The 18,966-nt window shown below is 37.9% G+C and overlaps 1 protein-coding gene across 1 annotated transcript; it reads right to left on the bottom strand.

The window, feature by feature from the left end:
- Nucleotides 1–15,329: 15,329 nt before the first annotated feature.
- LOC148875312 (uncharacterized) lies at nucleotides 15,330–18,058 on the bottom strand. The gene is made up of 4 exons (XM_088959870.1): nucleotides 18,027–18,058; nucleotides 16,514–16,646; nucleotides 16,128–16,208; nucleotides 15,330–15,602 (listed from the first exon to the last, which is right to left on the bottom strand). Exons 1-4 carry the CDS (start codon nucleotides 18,046–18,048, stop codon nucleotides 15,536–15,538), a joined length of 303 nt encoding a protein of 100 aa, XP_088815996.1. The 5' UTR covers nucleotides 18,049–18,058; the 3' UTR covers nucleotides 15,330–15,535.
- Between the last annotated feature and the right edge of the window lie 908 nt (nucleotides 18,059–18,966).

The following is an 18,966-nucleotide window of genomic DNA, read 5'->3' as shown; positions in this document are numbered from 1 at the left end:
TGATGCCAAAATTACCCTTTCGTAAGTTAAACTTATACGGTCTAATTAATATTATATAAGTTATTAAGTTAGTCAAAGGACATTGACTAAGTGGTTGGTCCCTTCACTAATTTAATAACTTATTAGGTATACATCAGACCGTATAAATTTAATTGATAGATGGGTAGTTTTGGTACTATGTTATGTTTAACTGACGGAATACTAATAGATGGACCCAAGTGTCTATTTTTGAAAGTTCAAGGTACTCAAGTTTTATGTTGCAATTGAACGTTCACTACCCCCAAAGTGCATGATACCTATCTATATTTTACCCTAATTTTTAAGGTCACTGATATTGCTATATTGAGAATTTAAAGTTTTAGTGGCTTTAATATATCACAATTCACTAATATATGTTAGTTAGTATATCTATATCTATACTACAATAAAAAGTGTGAATAGGTCACACCTATTTTCAAAAATTTTAATGGATAGAAATGCACGCCCTCATGTTTGGACTTAAAACAAGAGAAAATACCATAAAAAATGTCATTCAACTATTGCATTGAATATTTTAATAGTATGAATGAGAGTGTGAAACTTTTGTTTGACTAAAGTACCCCAACTTTTGAATTTGATTCCACTCTAATTAGAAGGATAGAAATGTAATTTGAACAACCACTTTTTACTCATTAAAATCCCTCTCATTAAATCTTATATTTACAGAATTAACTCCCAAATAAAAAATATAAAAAAATTGGACACATCTCTAATATTTTATATTAATCATATCAACGAAAAATAAGTATGATAAATAATAATAATTCTTATTGATGTTGGAATGAAATATAAATTTAAAACCAATCCATTGTGACATATCAAGAATTAAGGCTTTTGAATCAAATGTGTCAACCATTGATATAATAATTAAATAAAAATTTTTAAAAAGATAAAAACATAAAAAGAAAACATTTAGGCATTTATCTAATATTTTATATTAATTATATCAAATAAAAATAACTATGATAAACAAAAGTTGTTTTTATTGGTGTTGGAAATAAAATATAATATAAAACTGACACAAAAATGAAATTGTTTTCTTGGTAGCGGGTCATCAAATTCAACCTTTCGTATTATATGTGTCAACCCTTCTTCTCACAATTAAATAATAAAGATTTAAAAAATATAAAAAACAAAAAACATGAAAAATATAGAAGCTCCATAGAAAACATTTGAACACATCTAATATTTTATATTAATCATATGAAACATATAGAAACACCAAAAGTGAAATCACTTTCCTATTTGGTGGTAGATTAACAGTGCAACCTTTCATGTCAAATATGTCAACCCATGATGTCACAATTAAATAATAAAAATTAAAAAACATAAAAACACAAAAAATATATAAATTATGTGGAAAAAACTGGGCATATCCCTTATATTTTATATTAATAAACTATATTAAAGAAAAATATGTGTTACAAAGAATAATTGTTTTTATTAACTAATGAGGGCAGATTTGGCCCTCCACTGACATCATAACATGTGGCATCTCAAAAACAGTTGGATGACACCCGACACCACGTAGGCGATGACTTGCCTTAGCCAAAATGATGGAAACCTGAAGACCTACCTCCAGAGACCTGATGGAGACATGAAGACCTACCTCTAGAGACCTGTTGGAGACTTGGAGACCTACCTCCAAAGACCTACTAGAGACCTAGCGACCTACCTTTGGAGCCACATGGAATTCAAATTACACCATGATGCCCAATCAACGAGCTAGTTTAGTAAAATTAGCTTGGAGCATCTCACCCAGGTCGACCTCTACCTCAGTGAGACCGAACTAGCTGACCCTATAGGATTATGGTGAGCTGTCCTAGGATTCAGTCGAGCTATAGGGACTTAAGGCAACTTGCTAAGGAGAGCTCGCTAGCCACCTCCTCTAGTTCCCAATACAACTCGACAAGGTCAAGCTGGAAGACCCGTAAGATTACGGTGAGCTGTCCTAGGAGTCGGCTGAGCTGAAAGGACCTAAGGCGACCAACGAGGAAAAGCTCACTAACCGTCCCTAGTAGATCGCTACCAAAGGTGCCAATAGCGTGACTATTAGAACGACTCACCATGTCGCGTGCTAGATTCTATATGAACAAATCGTAACTCCTGCGAAAATCTCTCAACTGACACCTTAATGTACCTGAAAATAAGGAAACGGCTCCACAATGAGCTCAAGACTATTACCTTGAGCCCTTAGAGTCCAGGGGCCTATATAAGACTTCCAGATCCACTCAGAAAGGTGTGCACATTGATACCCTCAAAGCTCCCTTATGTTCTCAGAGATTACTCCTACACACTTACTAACTTAAGCATTGTAGTAACCTCCTTGGGTAAAAACTACCCGAACACCCTCACCTCCTTTCTTTTTATAGCTCGCACTTAGCTCGATCACATAGATACCAACTTGGCCATATAGCTTGTCACTGTCTGGTTGGACCCCTATTCGAGCCAAATCACAAGATACGAGGGAGCATCCAGATTGTGCATCATCAATTAGCATCGCCTGTGGGAAACCGCTACAAAAAGCTAAATTCTCACCTTCTAGAAAGCTGGGTTTTCACCTTCTAATTTCTATTTCTATTAACTCAATGACATTTTTTAGCAACACTAACATCAAGAATGAAGAATCAATCACTAGGGGGCAAGAACATCCATGATGAACCTTGAGAACCCCCCCCCCTATGACAATCAGATGTAGGCATGGGAGAACAACCAACAACAGAATGGCCAATAGCAACAGAAGAATCAGTAGTAGAATGACCTAAACCTCCAGCCTCCTATTAACAACGCAGCCCTCGATAACAACCAACTATCGGTGGAGACTTGAGATTTGGCTCCTCTCGAGACTGAGTTCGCTAGCTCATCCACGGGGATCAAGAAAAAGCGTGGAAGGTGTACCCACCATGCTAGAATAAAAAAAAAAAAGAAGCCTGTCCACATCGACCAAGGAAGCGCCAAGAGGTAAAGTGAACAACAAGGAAGGGACAAGCAACAAAGAGAAAATGAAGGGAAGTAAATCTCCTAGAAGAAGCAGGCGCAACAACTTGCCACGAAGAAAAAGCAGGTCACTTCAAAGAAAGCGCAACAACTCATCATGAAGAAAAAGCAGGTCGCCACCTCAGGGCTCAACTCAATGGCAAGCCACTCCACCTCTATATAGCAACTCGCCTTTGACGAGCTGAAAAGAGAACTTAGTTCACCTCTGCTGTTAGCCAAACTTGAGACCGAGGATGAGCTTAAACTCTACCTCTCTACAAGTGATGAGGTGGTTAGCTTGATTTTTGTAAGAGAAGTAGATAAGACGCAGCGACTTGTCTATATGCCAGCAAGGTCCTGCACACAGCGGAAATGAGTTACCCTGACATAGAGAAGCTCGCCTTCGCACTGGTGCTAGCCACCCGAAAGCTAAGACCATATTTCCAGGCCCATACCATTATAATTTTGACAGATCGACCTCTGAAGTAGGTCCTTCAAAAACCTAAGGTCTCAGAGAGTGACAAAATGGGCAATAGAGCTCAATGAATACGACATCCAATACAAGTTGCGGCCAACGATAAAAGCACGGGTCCTAGCAGACTTCATTGCTGAGTGCACCTTTAGCTCGCCACCTCTTGTAATGACAGAACTGGAATCAGAAGCCTCCTCCAGTGCAGCACTACTCTTAGCTCGTAAGATAGTGGAGTGGGATGAGGAGCCATGGATACTTCATGTGGACAGCTCATCCAACCAAGGGGATGGAGCTAGGCTAATACTCTATGGACCTAGCAAAGTAAAGCTGGAGTACATGCTCCAGTTTCAATTCCGAGCTTCTAACAATGAGCCCGAATATGATGTATTGCTGGCTAGCTTGGCACTAGCAAAGGAAGTAGGAGCCAAACACCTTGTAGTGTGTAGTGACTCATAACTCGTCATAAATCAAGTTAATGGGGAACATGAAGCACGAGAACCCTCCTTGAAAGCCTACTTGGCCAAGGTAAGAGAGCACCTCTCCAATTACAACTCTTGGTATCTCTAGCAAATTCTGAGACCGGAAAATACAGAGACTGAAGCCTTTTCCGGACTTGCAAGCATGATAACTTAACAAAATGAATAAAATGCAGCTCGACTCATAGAACGACAAGTAGCTCACTACGTGATAGTAGGCGAGCAGCTCTATAGAAGATCTTTCATGTACTATAGAGCCGAGCTGGATAGATCCAACCTTCGATAAGGCATATTGCCAAAAGAACGAAATGCAGCTCGGCTCATAGAATGACAAGCGACTCTCTATGTGATAGTAGGCAAGTAGCTCTACAGAAGATCTTTCATGTACTATAGAGCTTAGCTGGATAGATCCAACCTTCGACAAGGTGTATTGCCAAAAGAACGAAATGCAGCTCAGCTCATAGAATGACAAGTAGCTCGCTACATGATAGTAAGCGAGCAGCTCTATAGAAGATCTTTCATGTACTACAGAGCCGAGCTAGAAAGATCCAACCTTTGACAAGGCGTATTACCAAAAGAACAAAATGCAACTTGTCTCATAGAATGACAAGTAGCTTGCTATGTATAGTAGGTGAGTAGCTCTACAGAAGATATTTCATGTACTGTAGAGCCGAGCTGGATAGACCTGATCTTCAACTACCAAAAACATAGCACAATGTCGAAAGAAAGAAATGTAGCATGATGGATAAAATGACAATCAACTCGCTACGTGATAGTGGGTGAGCTATTCTACAGAATGTCCTTCACCCTGCTCTATAGAATGTCCTTCCGCCGACCTGGCGACTTGATTCCGCCAACCTGTGACCTGCAACTATTGACCAAACAGCCTGGGCCAATAATTATGAGCTCAACAAACCAGTCACTCTGAGCCAAAGGACCTACAACAAGCTACTCCCTTCGCTGAGATGACCTTAGCTTGGGAGTGGGGGGTAATTGATGAGGGCAGATTTGGCCCTCCACTGACATCATGACATGTGGTATCTCAAAAACAGTTGGATGACACCCGACACCATGTAGGCGATGACCTACCTTAGCCAAAATGATGAAGACCTGAAAACCTACCACCAGAGACCTAATGGAGACCTGAAGACTTACCTCTAGAGACCTACTAGAGACCTGGCGACCTACCTTTAGAGACACATGCCATCCAAATTACACCTCGGCACCCAGTGAGAGAGCTAGCTCGAAGCATCTCACCCAGGCCAACCTCTACCTCGGCGAGACCAAACTAGCTAACCTCATAGGATTATGGTGAGCTGTCCTAGGAGGCGAATTGTCCTAGTACAGTTCGGCAAGGCCAAGTTGGTAGACCCATAAGATTACGGCGAGCTATCCTAGGAGTCGACTAAGCTGAGAGGACCTAAGATGACCTGCAAGGAAGAGCTCGCTAACCTTCCCCAGTAGCTCGCTACCAAAGGCGCCGATAGTGCGACTATTAGAATGGCTCACCGTGTCGTGGACCAGATTCTACTCAAACAAGTTGTAAATCCTACGAAAATCTCTCAATTAACACCTTAATGTGCATAAAAATAAGGAAACAGTTCCATAAAGAGCTCAAGACTATTACCCTAAGACCCTAGAGTCCAAGGGCCTATATAAGACGTCCATATCCACCCAAAAAGGTATGCACACTAATACCCTCAAAGCTCTCTTTTGCTCTCAAAGATTACTCCTACACACTCACTGACTTAAGCATCGGAGTGCCCTCCCTGAGTAAAAACTACTCGGGCACTCTCACCTCCTTTCTTTTTACAGCTTACACTTAGCTCGGTCACACAGATACCAGTTCGGCCATACAGCTCGTCATTGCCAGGTTGGACCTCTATTCGAGCCAGATCACAAGGCACGAGGGAGCGTTCAGATTGTGCATCATCATTAACGATGAAAATAAAATAGAAATTTAAATGCAACTCAAAATTGAGTTCTTTTTTTTTCTTTTGGTGGTGAGTCAATAACTCAACCTTTTGGGTCAAATGTGTCAACCATTGATGTCATAATTGAATAATAAATATTAAAAACACAAAATAATATTAAAAATACAAAAAAATGGTAGAAAATATTTAGGCACATCTTGAATATCATATATTCATCATATTAAGAAAATAAGTGTGGCAAATAAAAATAATTTTTATAGACATAAAAAGATAAAATAATTGTAAAAAAGTTTGGAAGCATATTATTTATTATAATCATTATCACCAAAATTTGTCACGTGCAAAGCATGTGCACATTTATTTGTATTGTCAAAAAGTCAAAACCAAAAAGCAAATGTAAGGATGTGTTTCAATGGTTTATAACTCTTGAGTGGTGATACTTTGAATCTTGATTAGCAAGATTTATTGTTGGATCCTTAATAAGAATACAACTTGAGTGCATAATGTAGACCACATATTGTATATTTAAAGATCAATCTATCATTTCTGCTTACATGATTAGTTAACCAACAAGTCCTAATGCCATTAGGCTAATGGGCCCTATGTGCACCCTGCTAATATAAGCTAATTCCACTTTTCTCTATGCATGTCACAATACATTTTTTTTCTTCACATTACAGGGGAAATAGGGGTGTGGATATAGCAGACTATACCGTAGAGTTATACAGTGGTTCTAAGGTTTTGATTTCATGCCTCCTAATTTTGAAGAGTGTTGACTAACAATCTCTTAAAATTGTTTTTTACATGGGAGCTTTTGGAAAGTCTTTTTGTATTGTCCTTTGGGCTTTTCAAAACTTGTAAGACCAAAATTTGATCTTTCTCCATTTGGCAATGAAAGACCAAAAAAGCTAGAAACACATATGCCCTAAAAATCTTATGGAAGCCCAAAATGGCCAAAAATTTGGAAGCTTCATGTCTTTGTGCATTTAAAATCATTCATTTAACAACTTTGTAGACCATGGTAGACTAGAATACTTTCCAAATTGTCTAGATCTTTAAAGACAAGACCCCAAAAGCTCATTACATATTTTTACCATTTGTTGTTGGCAAGGTTCAAAATATCAATACGCCTTTGTGTATCAGTAGAGGTGTATCAGTACTTAGATAGATAGATATACACATAAACATTTTTAGGGAGTTAAATACAGGTATTTTTTTATTGAAAAAGAGTGGGGTCCCAAAACATTTGTACATAGGTGCATCGGGACCCAAAAGATACAACATGATATGCTCAATATGGGCACTACAAGAAAAATGACTTTTAGCGGCAACCAAAACTGCCATTAAGGTCTTTAAAACTGCCACTACAAACTTTGCTAGTAGCCGACAAGCTATCATTAAAAGAACTATTGCTAGAAGTTCTAGCGGCAGTTTTCACGTTGACGACTGTTGCTAAATCTATACTTTATTTTTTTTTTCATATAGCCAATATTTTTTCTAATTTGCTTCAAATAACATGCTTTCTTTACATTTGTCTAAATTGAAATGAAATACAAAAATTAAAAAAAAAAACATCAATTACAAGTAAAATTTAAAAATCCATTCTCCATTCAAAACATTTGAATCACAAATACATCTTAATTTCAACTTTATAGATTCTCGATTTGTACAAGAGATATTCCCTTCACTATGCCATTTTGGGAACTTTTTGAATCTAGAAAGTCTGGAATTTGATTTCCTCCAATGTTGTTACCACTTAGATCCAACTACTTCACACATTTCAGCTCTAGCAAATGATGGTTTATCTACCACTCAGTGAGCTTATTAGGAAAGAGCCTCACAGCTTTTGTCACAGCCTCTTCTTTGAACTTCTCATTTATGAGCTTAAGTCCTTCTTTTTGTGCTGCATTAAATTTCATTCAGTCAAGAACAACTAAAGGAAAAAAGTTAAATTAATCATTATCATATTGACCACAAGACATTATAGATGACCATAATACCTTCAATGAAGAGGAGTAAATGGAACTACTTTAAGAATGCTATCTTACCAAAACCCTTGGGGCTTCCAATATTCTAAGGGGCATTGAATCAATGAAATAGAGGGGATGAGGCATGTTTGAGTCAACAATGCAAGTGTTTTTGTCAATTCAATAAGATAAGGCATTGCAAGAAAGCTAATACCTTGGCATCTTGAATCCAAATGGTTCCTCTTAGAGGGTGTTCTTTTTTTGGATTTTGAGAAGGGGAAAAATTGGTCAATGGGATTTTGGTTCCCATTGACCAAGATTCCCATGTTCTTTTTTCATATTTATGTGGGGACCAAGGAAAATTTATTTTCTTGGGTATCACTTACCCAAGTGGGTAAATAACTTTCCCACCTAGGGGGAAGTCGCCAACACTTGAATGGGACAAAAATCCCCTTTTAATTATAGATTTTTATGGGTAAAATGGTCATTACCTTATTTACATGAGAAATTAAAGAACATGGGTAAATGTTATTACCTAGGTAAGTTTTTCCTAGGAAACACTTACCCAAATAAGTGCATTTACCCAGATAAGTAACTATTCAAAAAGCGAACCGGGCCTTAGGGTTACCTGCATTTGTTAACTTTCTTGTGGGAAAGAAAAAGGAGAAAAAAATCAAGGACAATCCCCAACTAGTCATTTCTTCAAATAGTAAACTAGCGATCTTATGACACTTACAAGTCTAACATAATCTAAGACTCAACATTTTGTAGTTGCACCCAAATTTCTTCAGAAACAATGCCAGGATCTTAGAGCTTTTCTTGCTTATCTGCAACTTCATTTTGGTTTTAAATCTTTCAAAAGCCAATGCAAATAGAGTAACAACCCCAATACATGGTAGTAGGACAAATTGTATATTTATCAAATTAATGGCTGTATAGGACAGAAAATATTGATTTAGAGGAAAATCCCGCTAAACCGTCTCCATGGTTTTCATCTGAAAAACCCTGGCCAAGAAGCCTCTTTTCGAAATAGATATAAGAAAAAGAAGTGACAAAGTAGTGATGTGCATAAGAAAAATAATACAAATATAAAGAGAGTAGATGGTAGATGATGCTAATAAAGCAGTTATGTGCCTTTCAAGGATGCCAAGGTAGAGCTGATTTTGCTATTTTAAAGCATTCTCTAATCTGCTACCAGGGGGTGGGTGGGTAGCCTTTTCATTCTACATGATCTTCATTTAATTTGGTTTTGTATTTCCACCCCTAGCTGTGAACCTAAAATCATTTTAATCTGTCAAACTTCCCAAACGAATCTCTCACAGTATATCCATTGAATTGGACGCACAGGATTATAGCTACTAGATAGTTAAGAATACATATTCTACATACAAGTCAAAGTTAGACTTTTTACCAAATTTATGATTATATCTTAGTAGAAATCACTGATTGTAGATTTAGTTGAATTTCTAGTGAAAGGAAAGGGGAGGAAGATAAAGATTTCAGTAGTAGAGAAGAAAAGAGAGGGAGAAAAGAGTAGGAAGTCAACTAGGATTCTTGGATTAACCCTAGTTGCCAACCCCTCATTATATTTATACTTAACTTAAATGATGAGATATTACAAGGATGCCCTTAGTAGGGTGGCTACTAATGTAGCTGAACAATCATAACTTAAAAACATAAACTAATGGGCCTAAAGCCCAACAACTTCCTAATTAAATAGCTTAAAATAAGAATAAAAAAACAACTAGGCCCAACTCAACACTCCCCCTCAAGTTGAGAGTAAATGTCACACATTCCCAACTTGAATAGATCATGCTTTAGCTTGTTCTTTGCAACACCTTTTGTGAGAACATCCGCGAGCTGCAGCTCAAAAGCAATATATTAAAGACAAACTTCTCCAAAAGTTACTCTTTCTCTGATAAAATGTTTCTCCACTTCAATGTGCTTAGTTCGGTCATGCTAGACTGGGTTATGGGCAATGTTAATTGTTGTCTGGTTATCACAGTATAACATCATAGGTTCTTCTACCTGTACACCAATTTCTTCTAATAGGGAATGGATCCAGAGAAATTCTGAAACTCTATGTGCCATGGCCTTGTATTCAGCTTTAGCTCTTGATCTTGCCACTACTGTTTGTTTCTTACTATTCCACAAGACAAGGTTACCTCCAACAAGGGTGCACACTCCTAAAGTTGATCTCCTATCATCAAGGCATCCTGCCCAATCTGCATCTGTATAAGCCTCTAGTTTCAACTGTCCATGATTAGTAAACAACATCCCTCTGCCCATGTGTCCCTTCAAATAAGCAAGAATCCTGTCAACTGCCTCCCAATGCTGGACTCGTGGAGCATGCATGTATTGACTTATCACACTTACTGCATAGGAAATGTCTGGTCTTGTCACACACAAGTATAACAGCCGACCCACAAGTCTCTGATATCTTCCAATGTCCTTTACCGGTTCACCTTCTAATGCATTGATTCTATGGTTATGATCAATAGGGGTATTGATTGCCTTCGTTCCAAGCTTCTCTATCTCTTGAAGAAGATTCAAGACATACTTCCTTTGAGAGATAAAAATTCCATGTTTTGATCTTGCAACTTCAATGCCTAAGAAGTATCTCAGTTCTCCAAGATCCTTAATTTTGAATTCTTTATGTAGATTCATTTTCAAATAATCAATTTCACTTAGGTCATTTCCTGTGACAACAATATCATCCACATAAACAATTAGGACTGACACCAAATATCCCCTTCACTTCACAAACAAAGTATGATCGGATTGAGTCTAAGTGTAGCTAAAAGCAATCAAGGCCTTTCTGAATCTGTCAAACCATGCTCTAGAAGATTGTTTCAAGCCATAAAGTGAAATCTTAAGCTTGTATACCTTTCCTTTTTCAGTATCACTGTAAAAGTCAGTAGGAAGATTCATATACACTTCCTCTTGCAAATCCCCATTTACGAAAGTATTCTTCACATCAAGTTGAAATAAGGGCCAAGAGTATGAGGTAGCAAGAGAAAAAAGTATTCGAATAGAGGTCATCTTTGCAGCTGGTGCAAAGATCTCTAAGTAATCAATACCATAGGTCTATGTGTACCCTTTTGCAAAAAGTCTTGCCTTGTACCTTTCTATACTTCTATCAGCCTTATATTTTACTGTGTAAACCCATCTACATCCAATTGTCTCCTTGCCTTCTGGTAGATCCAAAATGTCCCATGTCTGATTCTTAACCAAAGTTGCCATGTCTTACTACATAACTGTCTTCCACTCAAATTTGGAGAGAGCCTCACTAACACCCTTGGGTATAGAAACAGAGTCAAGGGAGGAAAGAAAAACACAGTAGGAAAGAGAAAGTCCACTATAGGATAAGTACTATGAAATACAATGATCAGTACACTTTCTCTTCCCTTTTCTAAGAGCAATAGAAAGATCAAGGTTATCTGTAATAGGGTTAGTATAATCAATGGGAACTGAAACAGTAGCGGGACTAAGAGGAATACTTGAATCCATGTCAGCCGAATCTAGAGTCTCTAAGGAATCGACAGAAAGTGATGTGAGTTCTGCTGTAGTGGAATCAACCTCCTTGTGAAGTCTTTGTCGAAAGTAATGCTGAGAAGTAGGACGCAAAGGAGGTGGTAAGGTAGGATGGTCAAGCACAGGAGTAGACATAGGATGGTCAAGCACAGGAGTAGACACATGGACTGGAACTGGGATAGGAATAGACTGTTGACTCGCTTCCCTAAAACACTCCCCCTGAGAATGATTCTTTGAAAAACAAGTATGTGGATTCAAACAAAGTGACATCCATGGTAATATACCGGCTCCTAGAGACTAGATCATAGTAGTAGTACCCTTTCTGATTTTTTGCATATCCAAGGAAGACACACTTCTTTGCCTTGGGATCAAACTTCGAGTGGTGAGGACCAAAGATATGTGCAAAGCAGACACACCCAAACGCCCTGAGAGAAATATGAAACATCTACAGCCCACAACAGTTGTCCCTTGCCTCATATCTGTTAGAATATGGTGTTGTCCATCAAAGCAGTTGTCCCTACAACCTATAACAGAATGGTGTTGCAGAAAGGAAGAACAGAAACATTGTTAAGATTGCAAGAAGCATGATGAGTGCATCTACAGTTCTAGTTCAGTTTTGGAGTGATGCAGTTCTCACAACAGTATATCTGATTAATGGGGTGTTGAATCCAAGTATATGAGAGGGCACCCTGTTAATCAGATATATTGCTGTGAGAACTACATCACCCCAAAACTGAATTGGAACTATAGATGTGCTCATCATGCTTCTTGCAATCACAACAATGTGTCTGTTCTTCATTTCTGCAACATCATTCTACTGTGTGTTGTAGGGACAACAGCTCTGATGGACAACATATTCTAACAGATATGAGGCAAGGTGTTTTTCAAAATATTCCCTAACATTGTATGATCTGGACACCTTTATTCTTGTTCCAAACTGTGTTAGCACCATCTGATGAAATTGCTTCACCAAGTATGGTTCTTCATCGTGGGATCTCATCAGGTAAATCCAAGAGTGTCGTAAGAAATCATCCACAAATAAGAGAAAAAATTAATAACATCCCATAGAAAGAACATGGTAAGGTCCCCACACATCCGAATGAATAACATTAAAAGAAGAAGAACACATTTTATTAGTAGGTTTAAATGAATGTCTACAATGCTTTCCAAGTTGACAACCTTCACACTCTAGACTTGACAAACTAATAGACTCAAAAAATTTTGGAAACAAGACTCAAAGAAGAAAATGGTAAATGACCCAAACGATTATGCTAAAGCATAATTTGACCCATAGACCTTGACTCACTATCCATGTTGACATGATGACTCTAATGAGGAGGAAGAACATCTAGGAGGTAGATCCCATTCACTTCATGATCACTCCCAATCGTCCTCTTTGAATTCAGATCCTGCAAAATACAATGACCAGGAGAAAAAAATACTGAACAGTTCAGGTTCTTAATCAAACTACTAACAGATAACAAATTAGTGCTCAATCTAGGAACATAAAGGACTGAGGGAAGAGAAATAGAATCACTAATCTTGACAGATCCCTTCCCAACAATAGAAACATGGGATTCATCAATTTTGGAGACCCTATCCCTGCCAGAATAGAGCTGGTAAGAAGAAAAAATAGTAGAGCTATGAGTCATGTGCTCTGAGGCTCCAGAATCTATAATCCAAGGAGGTCCCTGCTTACCTAAAGTAGAAACATAATTTGCAGTGATTTGTGAACTACCTGTGTTAGCAAAGGAAGTAGATTAAACTCCACCAATGCCACCTCTACCTTGTTGTCTACTTGTTGCTGAATTGGAACTGGTTGTATCCCGCTGGTTCAATAGTTGTCCATACCTCTCAAGTTCGGCCCTTACTGCAGCAGCTACAACATACTCTAGAGCAACTGTAGTAGGAGGGGCCGGAATGTCACCAGTAACTGCCATGTGTGCATTTCCCTTCTTATTTTTCAATCTAGTTGACACAAGATGTGGGTGAAGCTTCCAACAAGAATCTCTTGTGTGTTTAGGCTTCTTATAGTAGTACAGATCAAATCTCTTTTATCTTCTTTCTTGATTTCACTGCCACCCCGATCTCCACTTTGTTTAGGTTTCACAGTACTCACCATGGAAGATTGATCAAAAACAGAATTTTTCATCATCACATCTCTCCTGCTCTCCTCCCCTGACACAAAGGCATATGCTTGGGAGAGGGTAAAAATGTCTTTGGAAAGAATATGTTGTCTTGCAATATCATACTCAGGATTAAGGTCAGCAAGAAATTCAAACACCCTATACTTCTCTAGATGTTTCTGATAGGTAGTTACATCCTTAGTGGTTTCCCAAGCAAATGTCTCTAAATGGTCAATCTCCTGCCACAGGGTTTTAAGGGATGAAAAATAGGCTGCAACAGGTCTATCTCCTTGCCTTGTAGAAATAATCTGATTTCTCAACTAATAAGCCCTAGCAACATTCTCCCTCTGTGAATAGGTTTCTACAACCCCATCCTATATTTCTTTAGTTGTATTTGCCCATAAAAAATTTTTACTTATATGGGGCAACATGGAATTACACAACCAAGTCATCACCATATAATTCTCCTGTACCCACCGGGAGTTGCTAGTTTCGGATTTCACTTCCTCACCAGTGATATACCCTAATGTCCCACGAGCACCAATGGCCATCTTTGCAGATTGTGATCATTCCAAGTAATTTGCACCATCCAACCTAACGGTAGTAATGGTCCTAGTCCCGAAAAGGCCTCCGCCACCTCCTCTCACTGGTCTCATTTCACTCCCGGGCTTATTTTCAACTCCGTGAACCTCCATGCTTCTCAAAAAATGTAAAGAAAATAACTGAAATATGTAACAAGATCAAACAAAACACTTCTAGAACCAACAACACCTTTCTCGTGTCCTAGACTGTCTTCCCACAAAAAATTCATTTTCTGTGGGACGAGAGAAGAGAGAGAAGAGGTAGTCGCTCTCTCTAGAAGCCTCCAAATCAGGCAATACTTGAACCACCCCTTTCTCTAGTTTTTCCTAATTTTGATGACAAACCTAGACAAGTTACAGGGCACACAGATCCACCAAAAAATCCAAAAATTGGGCTTATCTGAGAACTTCAATCAGCCTCTTAAATCACCATGCAATCAGCCGATCTAGGACTGCATGAGGAAACAACTCAAGGAACCTTCGGCCTACTCTGATACCGAGTAAAAATCACTAATTGTAGATTTAGTTGAATTTCTTGTGAAAAGAAAGGGGAAGAAGATAAAGATTTCAATAGTAGAGAAGAAAAGAAAGGAAAAAAAGAGTAGAAAGTCAACCAGGATTCTTGGATTAACCCTAGCTGCCAACCCCTCGTTATATTTATACTTAACTTAAATGATGAGATATTACAAGGATGCCCTTAGTAGGGTGGCTACTAATGTAGCTGAACAATCATAACTTAAAAACATAAACTAATGGGCCTAAAGCCCAACAACTTCCTAACTAAATAGCTTAAAATAAGAATAAAAAAACAACTAGGCCCAACTCAACAATCTTTTAAGGAGAGACTACTATTGTGTAAATTCCTTTATTTTCCTTTTTTTTTTTCTTTATAGGCATTTGACTTTTTCCTTTATTTCATTGATCCAATCTTAAACCCATCATCTGGGTCTGGTAGTCCTAGACCAATTCTTCTGTCTTGTTCTTGTCTAATTTTAATTGCATTTTTTTTCCATTTTATTTTGTCAAAGGAAAGGGATAATTGGGGATATCAATGGGTCTGCTTTGCTCAGCCCAAACTCGTCCCGGCCCAATTAATTAAGGAGGGGAATATCCAACCCAACCTGACCCATCGTATGTACAGTATACCTGATAATCTTTTTTTTTTTTTTTTTTTGAAAGGTAAATACTATATTAACACACAAAAAGGGAAATAAAGTCCTCAACTCTGAGTATCCCTTCTAGATAATCTGAACTAACAAAAAAAGAAGAGTGAGATTTAGTTAATTGGGATACCGTGTGGGCTGATTTGTTAAACTGTCTATTTACATAACAAAAATTCACTTTTTTAAGTTTCCTTAGTAACATCCTGACTTTCAACAAAAGCCAGTGGCATGACCAGGGAGTATCCATATGCTGTGTAAACGTTCTTATCAGCTGCTGTGCATTAGAACATAAATAGACTTCTTCAAAATTCCAGTTTTGTAATTCCCGTAACACCTGCAAAATAGCAAAAAATTCAACTTGAATAACCGAATTAACTTGAGAGGTTCGTCCTCCAATTATTTTCAAGCATACCTGATAATCTGATATCAATGTTAATAGGTCAAGTACAGTATGAGTTCACCTAAACCCAAAACCAGATTAAGTCTGACCCGGCTCTAACCCAACAGGGTCGGATCATTGTGGGTTTTACAGTCAACCCGACCCACTGACATTCTTGACATCAACAGCCAAAGTGGTTAATTCCAAAATCCGGGTTAGGCTTGACTTGACTTCAACACTTATCTTTCCCTTTTAAATCCAATGGAATTTGATTACTCTCTCCAAGACTCCAACCAATTGCCACCCCTACAGGCTATGAAAGCTACGCCTATGCCCCCAGCATAGAAGCTTTACAGGCATTTTCATTTTTCGATATACCGTGAATGGTGCTCTATGCAGCAGGGATCTAACTAATACTAGGCATCTTGAGAAAGAGAAGAAACTGCATATAAAAGCTGATCTACTTCCAGAGGAGCTTACCATTTCGCCAGACACCGCTGATACAAATTCAGGGAAGAACAACAAGCCTGATGAGAGTCAGAAAAGACTAAGACTTCAAACCTACAAGAGGAGAAAAAGTTTTCGAAGCTATCAGAGGAAGAACAAAATTAATGTTGTTTGATTCCTCGCTCAATAACATGGAGCAATCCATGGAGAAGTGTCCTAACAGCACAATACATGGTATACAAAACAGTTCAGTAGGATTTGCAAGATACATCCCAGATATCTTGGTATACCAAACTATTAGATGCTTAATTGAACATGGTAAATGTAACCAGTATGGAATAACATCCCAGTTAACAATCGAAATGAATGGGAAGATACATCAAACAATTTATTTAGACAAAATATCAAACCTAACTTACTGAGCAATAACATCAGAATAAGAATCACAATTAACATAGGACCAAGTGCATGGAGTAACTTGACTCTGGATCCACTCAGAGAGATGATTGCGACAAGCATTTATTGAAGTCCTCAATGAATACAGGGCATCTCCTGAAATCAAATTTAGGAGAGAAGTCATCATCCAATTGAGCTGCAGGTACAATTAGTAGCATTCTAGCTATTCCTGTAACCTTAATAATATTTTTAGGAACCAACTGGTTCTACGGTTTTATAGCATTCTCTAATATCAACAGGACCTATGTCTACAAATTGGTTAGTAATAATCTGGAGAAATAGACATAGAAGGCTACTCTGTATGTGAATACCTAAACATTATAAGCATAGGACATGTATTAATATACAAGAATACCTAAATAAAGAAAAAATCACTGACATTGAAAGCAACGAGTTGTTTCCTGCATACAAGAATAACCAAGAGGTCTTAAGACAACTTAAGAGTGACCTAATTGGCATTTCCATGAATCTGAAGGTGCAAAATATCAGCTAACTTATCAGTGTCCTAAGTACTGTTAACCATATCAGGAAAAGGTAGTATCTGCAACCCTTCATTATGCATATCAGAAAACCATTAGAAGAGCCACATTTAACCTCAAGGGGTCAAAGAAAATGATGAAAGTTTTCAAACCCAGAAAGATCAAAACCCCTAACTTTTCTAGAAAGTTCTTTAATTTAAAGAGATAAAACAAGCTTCAAAATCCCACCTTTATCTTTCTGAATTCTAAATATTTCATGAATTAGCATCTAGCTAGGTAGCAATTCGTGGACAGATCACCAATTAAAGTGTGATGTTAGTGTGCCTTCTGGCCTTTTTACATGTTACTGCGTCCTTCTATTCACTTCTTGCATTGAGTAACTAATTTTCCAATACAGAAAGCAACCAAATAAGTAATTTCATCTTGCCTCCATAAAGAATATGGTTTAAAATCCTTATCTTGATTTGGATGGTCCTATATCTCAATTTTGAAGTTCTGTAACTGAATGTTGATAGGAGGCCATGAATGCAGTGTTTTAATTTTAATACCAGCTCAAATGTAGCAGCAAGCATTAGTAAAGGAGGCAAACGGAAGAGGGACCCAAACATTCTAGAAAATATCAAAAGGAACACTACTGAATAAAAGGCAAGATACAACATGAATCTCAATATCCTCTCCAGTCAACAAGTCATAAGAGTTTCAAATAGAATGAGGAGCAGGTAAATTGTACTAGACTGCCACACTATCTCAAGATACCCCACTGGAAAATAAAGAAGCTCCACTTCTACCTCAGGAAGAAGCAATGGATTAAAGATAATGCCAATCACATTTATTAAGAGTTAACTGAGGAATCTGGGATTAGATACCTGTACAAGGATCTGAATCAGATTCCAACAGAAATATTAGATTTTATTAAGAGTTAACTAAGGAATGGTAATGCCAATAACCATGGATTAAAGGTAATTTGGGATTCAATTCTGATTTTTTATTATGATACCTGTACAAGGATGCTGACTCATGTTATGATGCTTCACGTGGACATGCTATGATACTTCACGTGGTGCATTCAATTGGTCGGGAACCTAACAATGATAGCAAACAAGAATGCATATTTGTAAACACATCTAGTATGTCAATATTGGAATTGTACTTTGAGACATGTGTTACCTCTGCGCCTCTTGGGTAAATCCTGATCATCGTTTAGTATGCCTTGAAGATTTTAAGGAAGTATGGATATTATCCTTCCCACCTGGCGTTGTACAACTCTATATGCCCTAGTCACCTTTTCAAGGCTATCTTCTATCCGCCTGAATCATTCATCGCTATCCTCATGCCTACAACCTCCTCTTGTTAATGTAGACTCTGATGCTCTATTTTTAAAACTCATGCTCATAGTGGAAGGAGTAACACCCAATCCATATGTTGGCACGTACTTATGCCATTCTGCTCCAAATATTTGATCAAAGTCATCATCATTAGGGGTTGAGGGCCCACCAAAAGTCGTGGCCCGTTGTGATGCCAAGTTCTCTAATTGTTCCTACAAAAGACAACACAATTGTTGTGAGGCTAATACGAGGTTTTTATACTAAATCATACAATTATCATTATATACGTGTGTATGTGTTCACTATTTCAATAAACAACCATTGCCTTTCCTGATTTTATCTAGCTATAGCACTCCGTTTCTACAGTTTTATAAAAACTACAAGTGTAAGGCCATGCATATTGTGACACTTAAACAATATAATTAGGAGATAATACCTTACTCTCATTAGAGCTCCAAAAAGTGGCAAGAATCTGCCATTGTTTGATAGGAACCCCTTTTGGACAATTCCGCATTGCCTCATCAGGGGTAACTAGATCATAGTACATGGCTTTCAAACGTGACTTGTAATCTTTCCAATTTGTCCCAATCAAGGACAATATCCACTTTCTAC

This window comes from Nelumbo lutea, chromosome 1 (assembly GCF_056320005.1).
Source record: "Nelumbo lutea isolate HS-2025 chromosome 1, American lotus-T2T, whole genome shotgun sequence".
NCBI lineage: Eukaryota > Viridiplantae > Streptophyta > Magnoliopsida > Proteales > Nelumbonaceae > Nelumbo > Nelumbo lutea.
The sequence above is the reverse complement of the archived record's forward strand: the minus strand, read 5'-3'. Positions and strand labels throughout refer to the sequence as shown.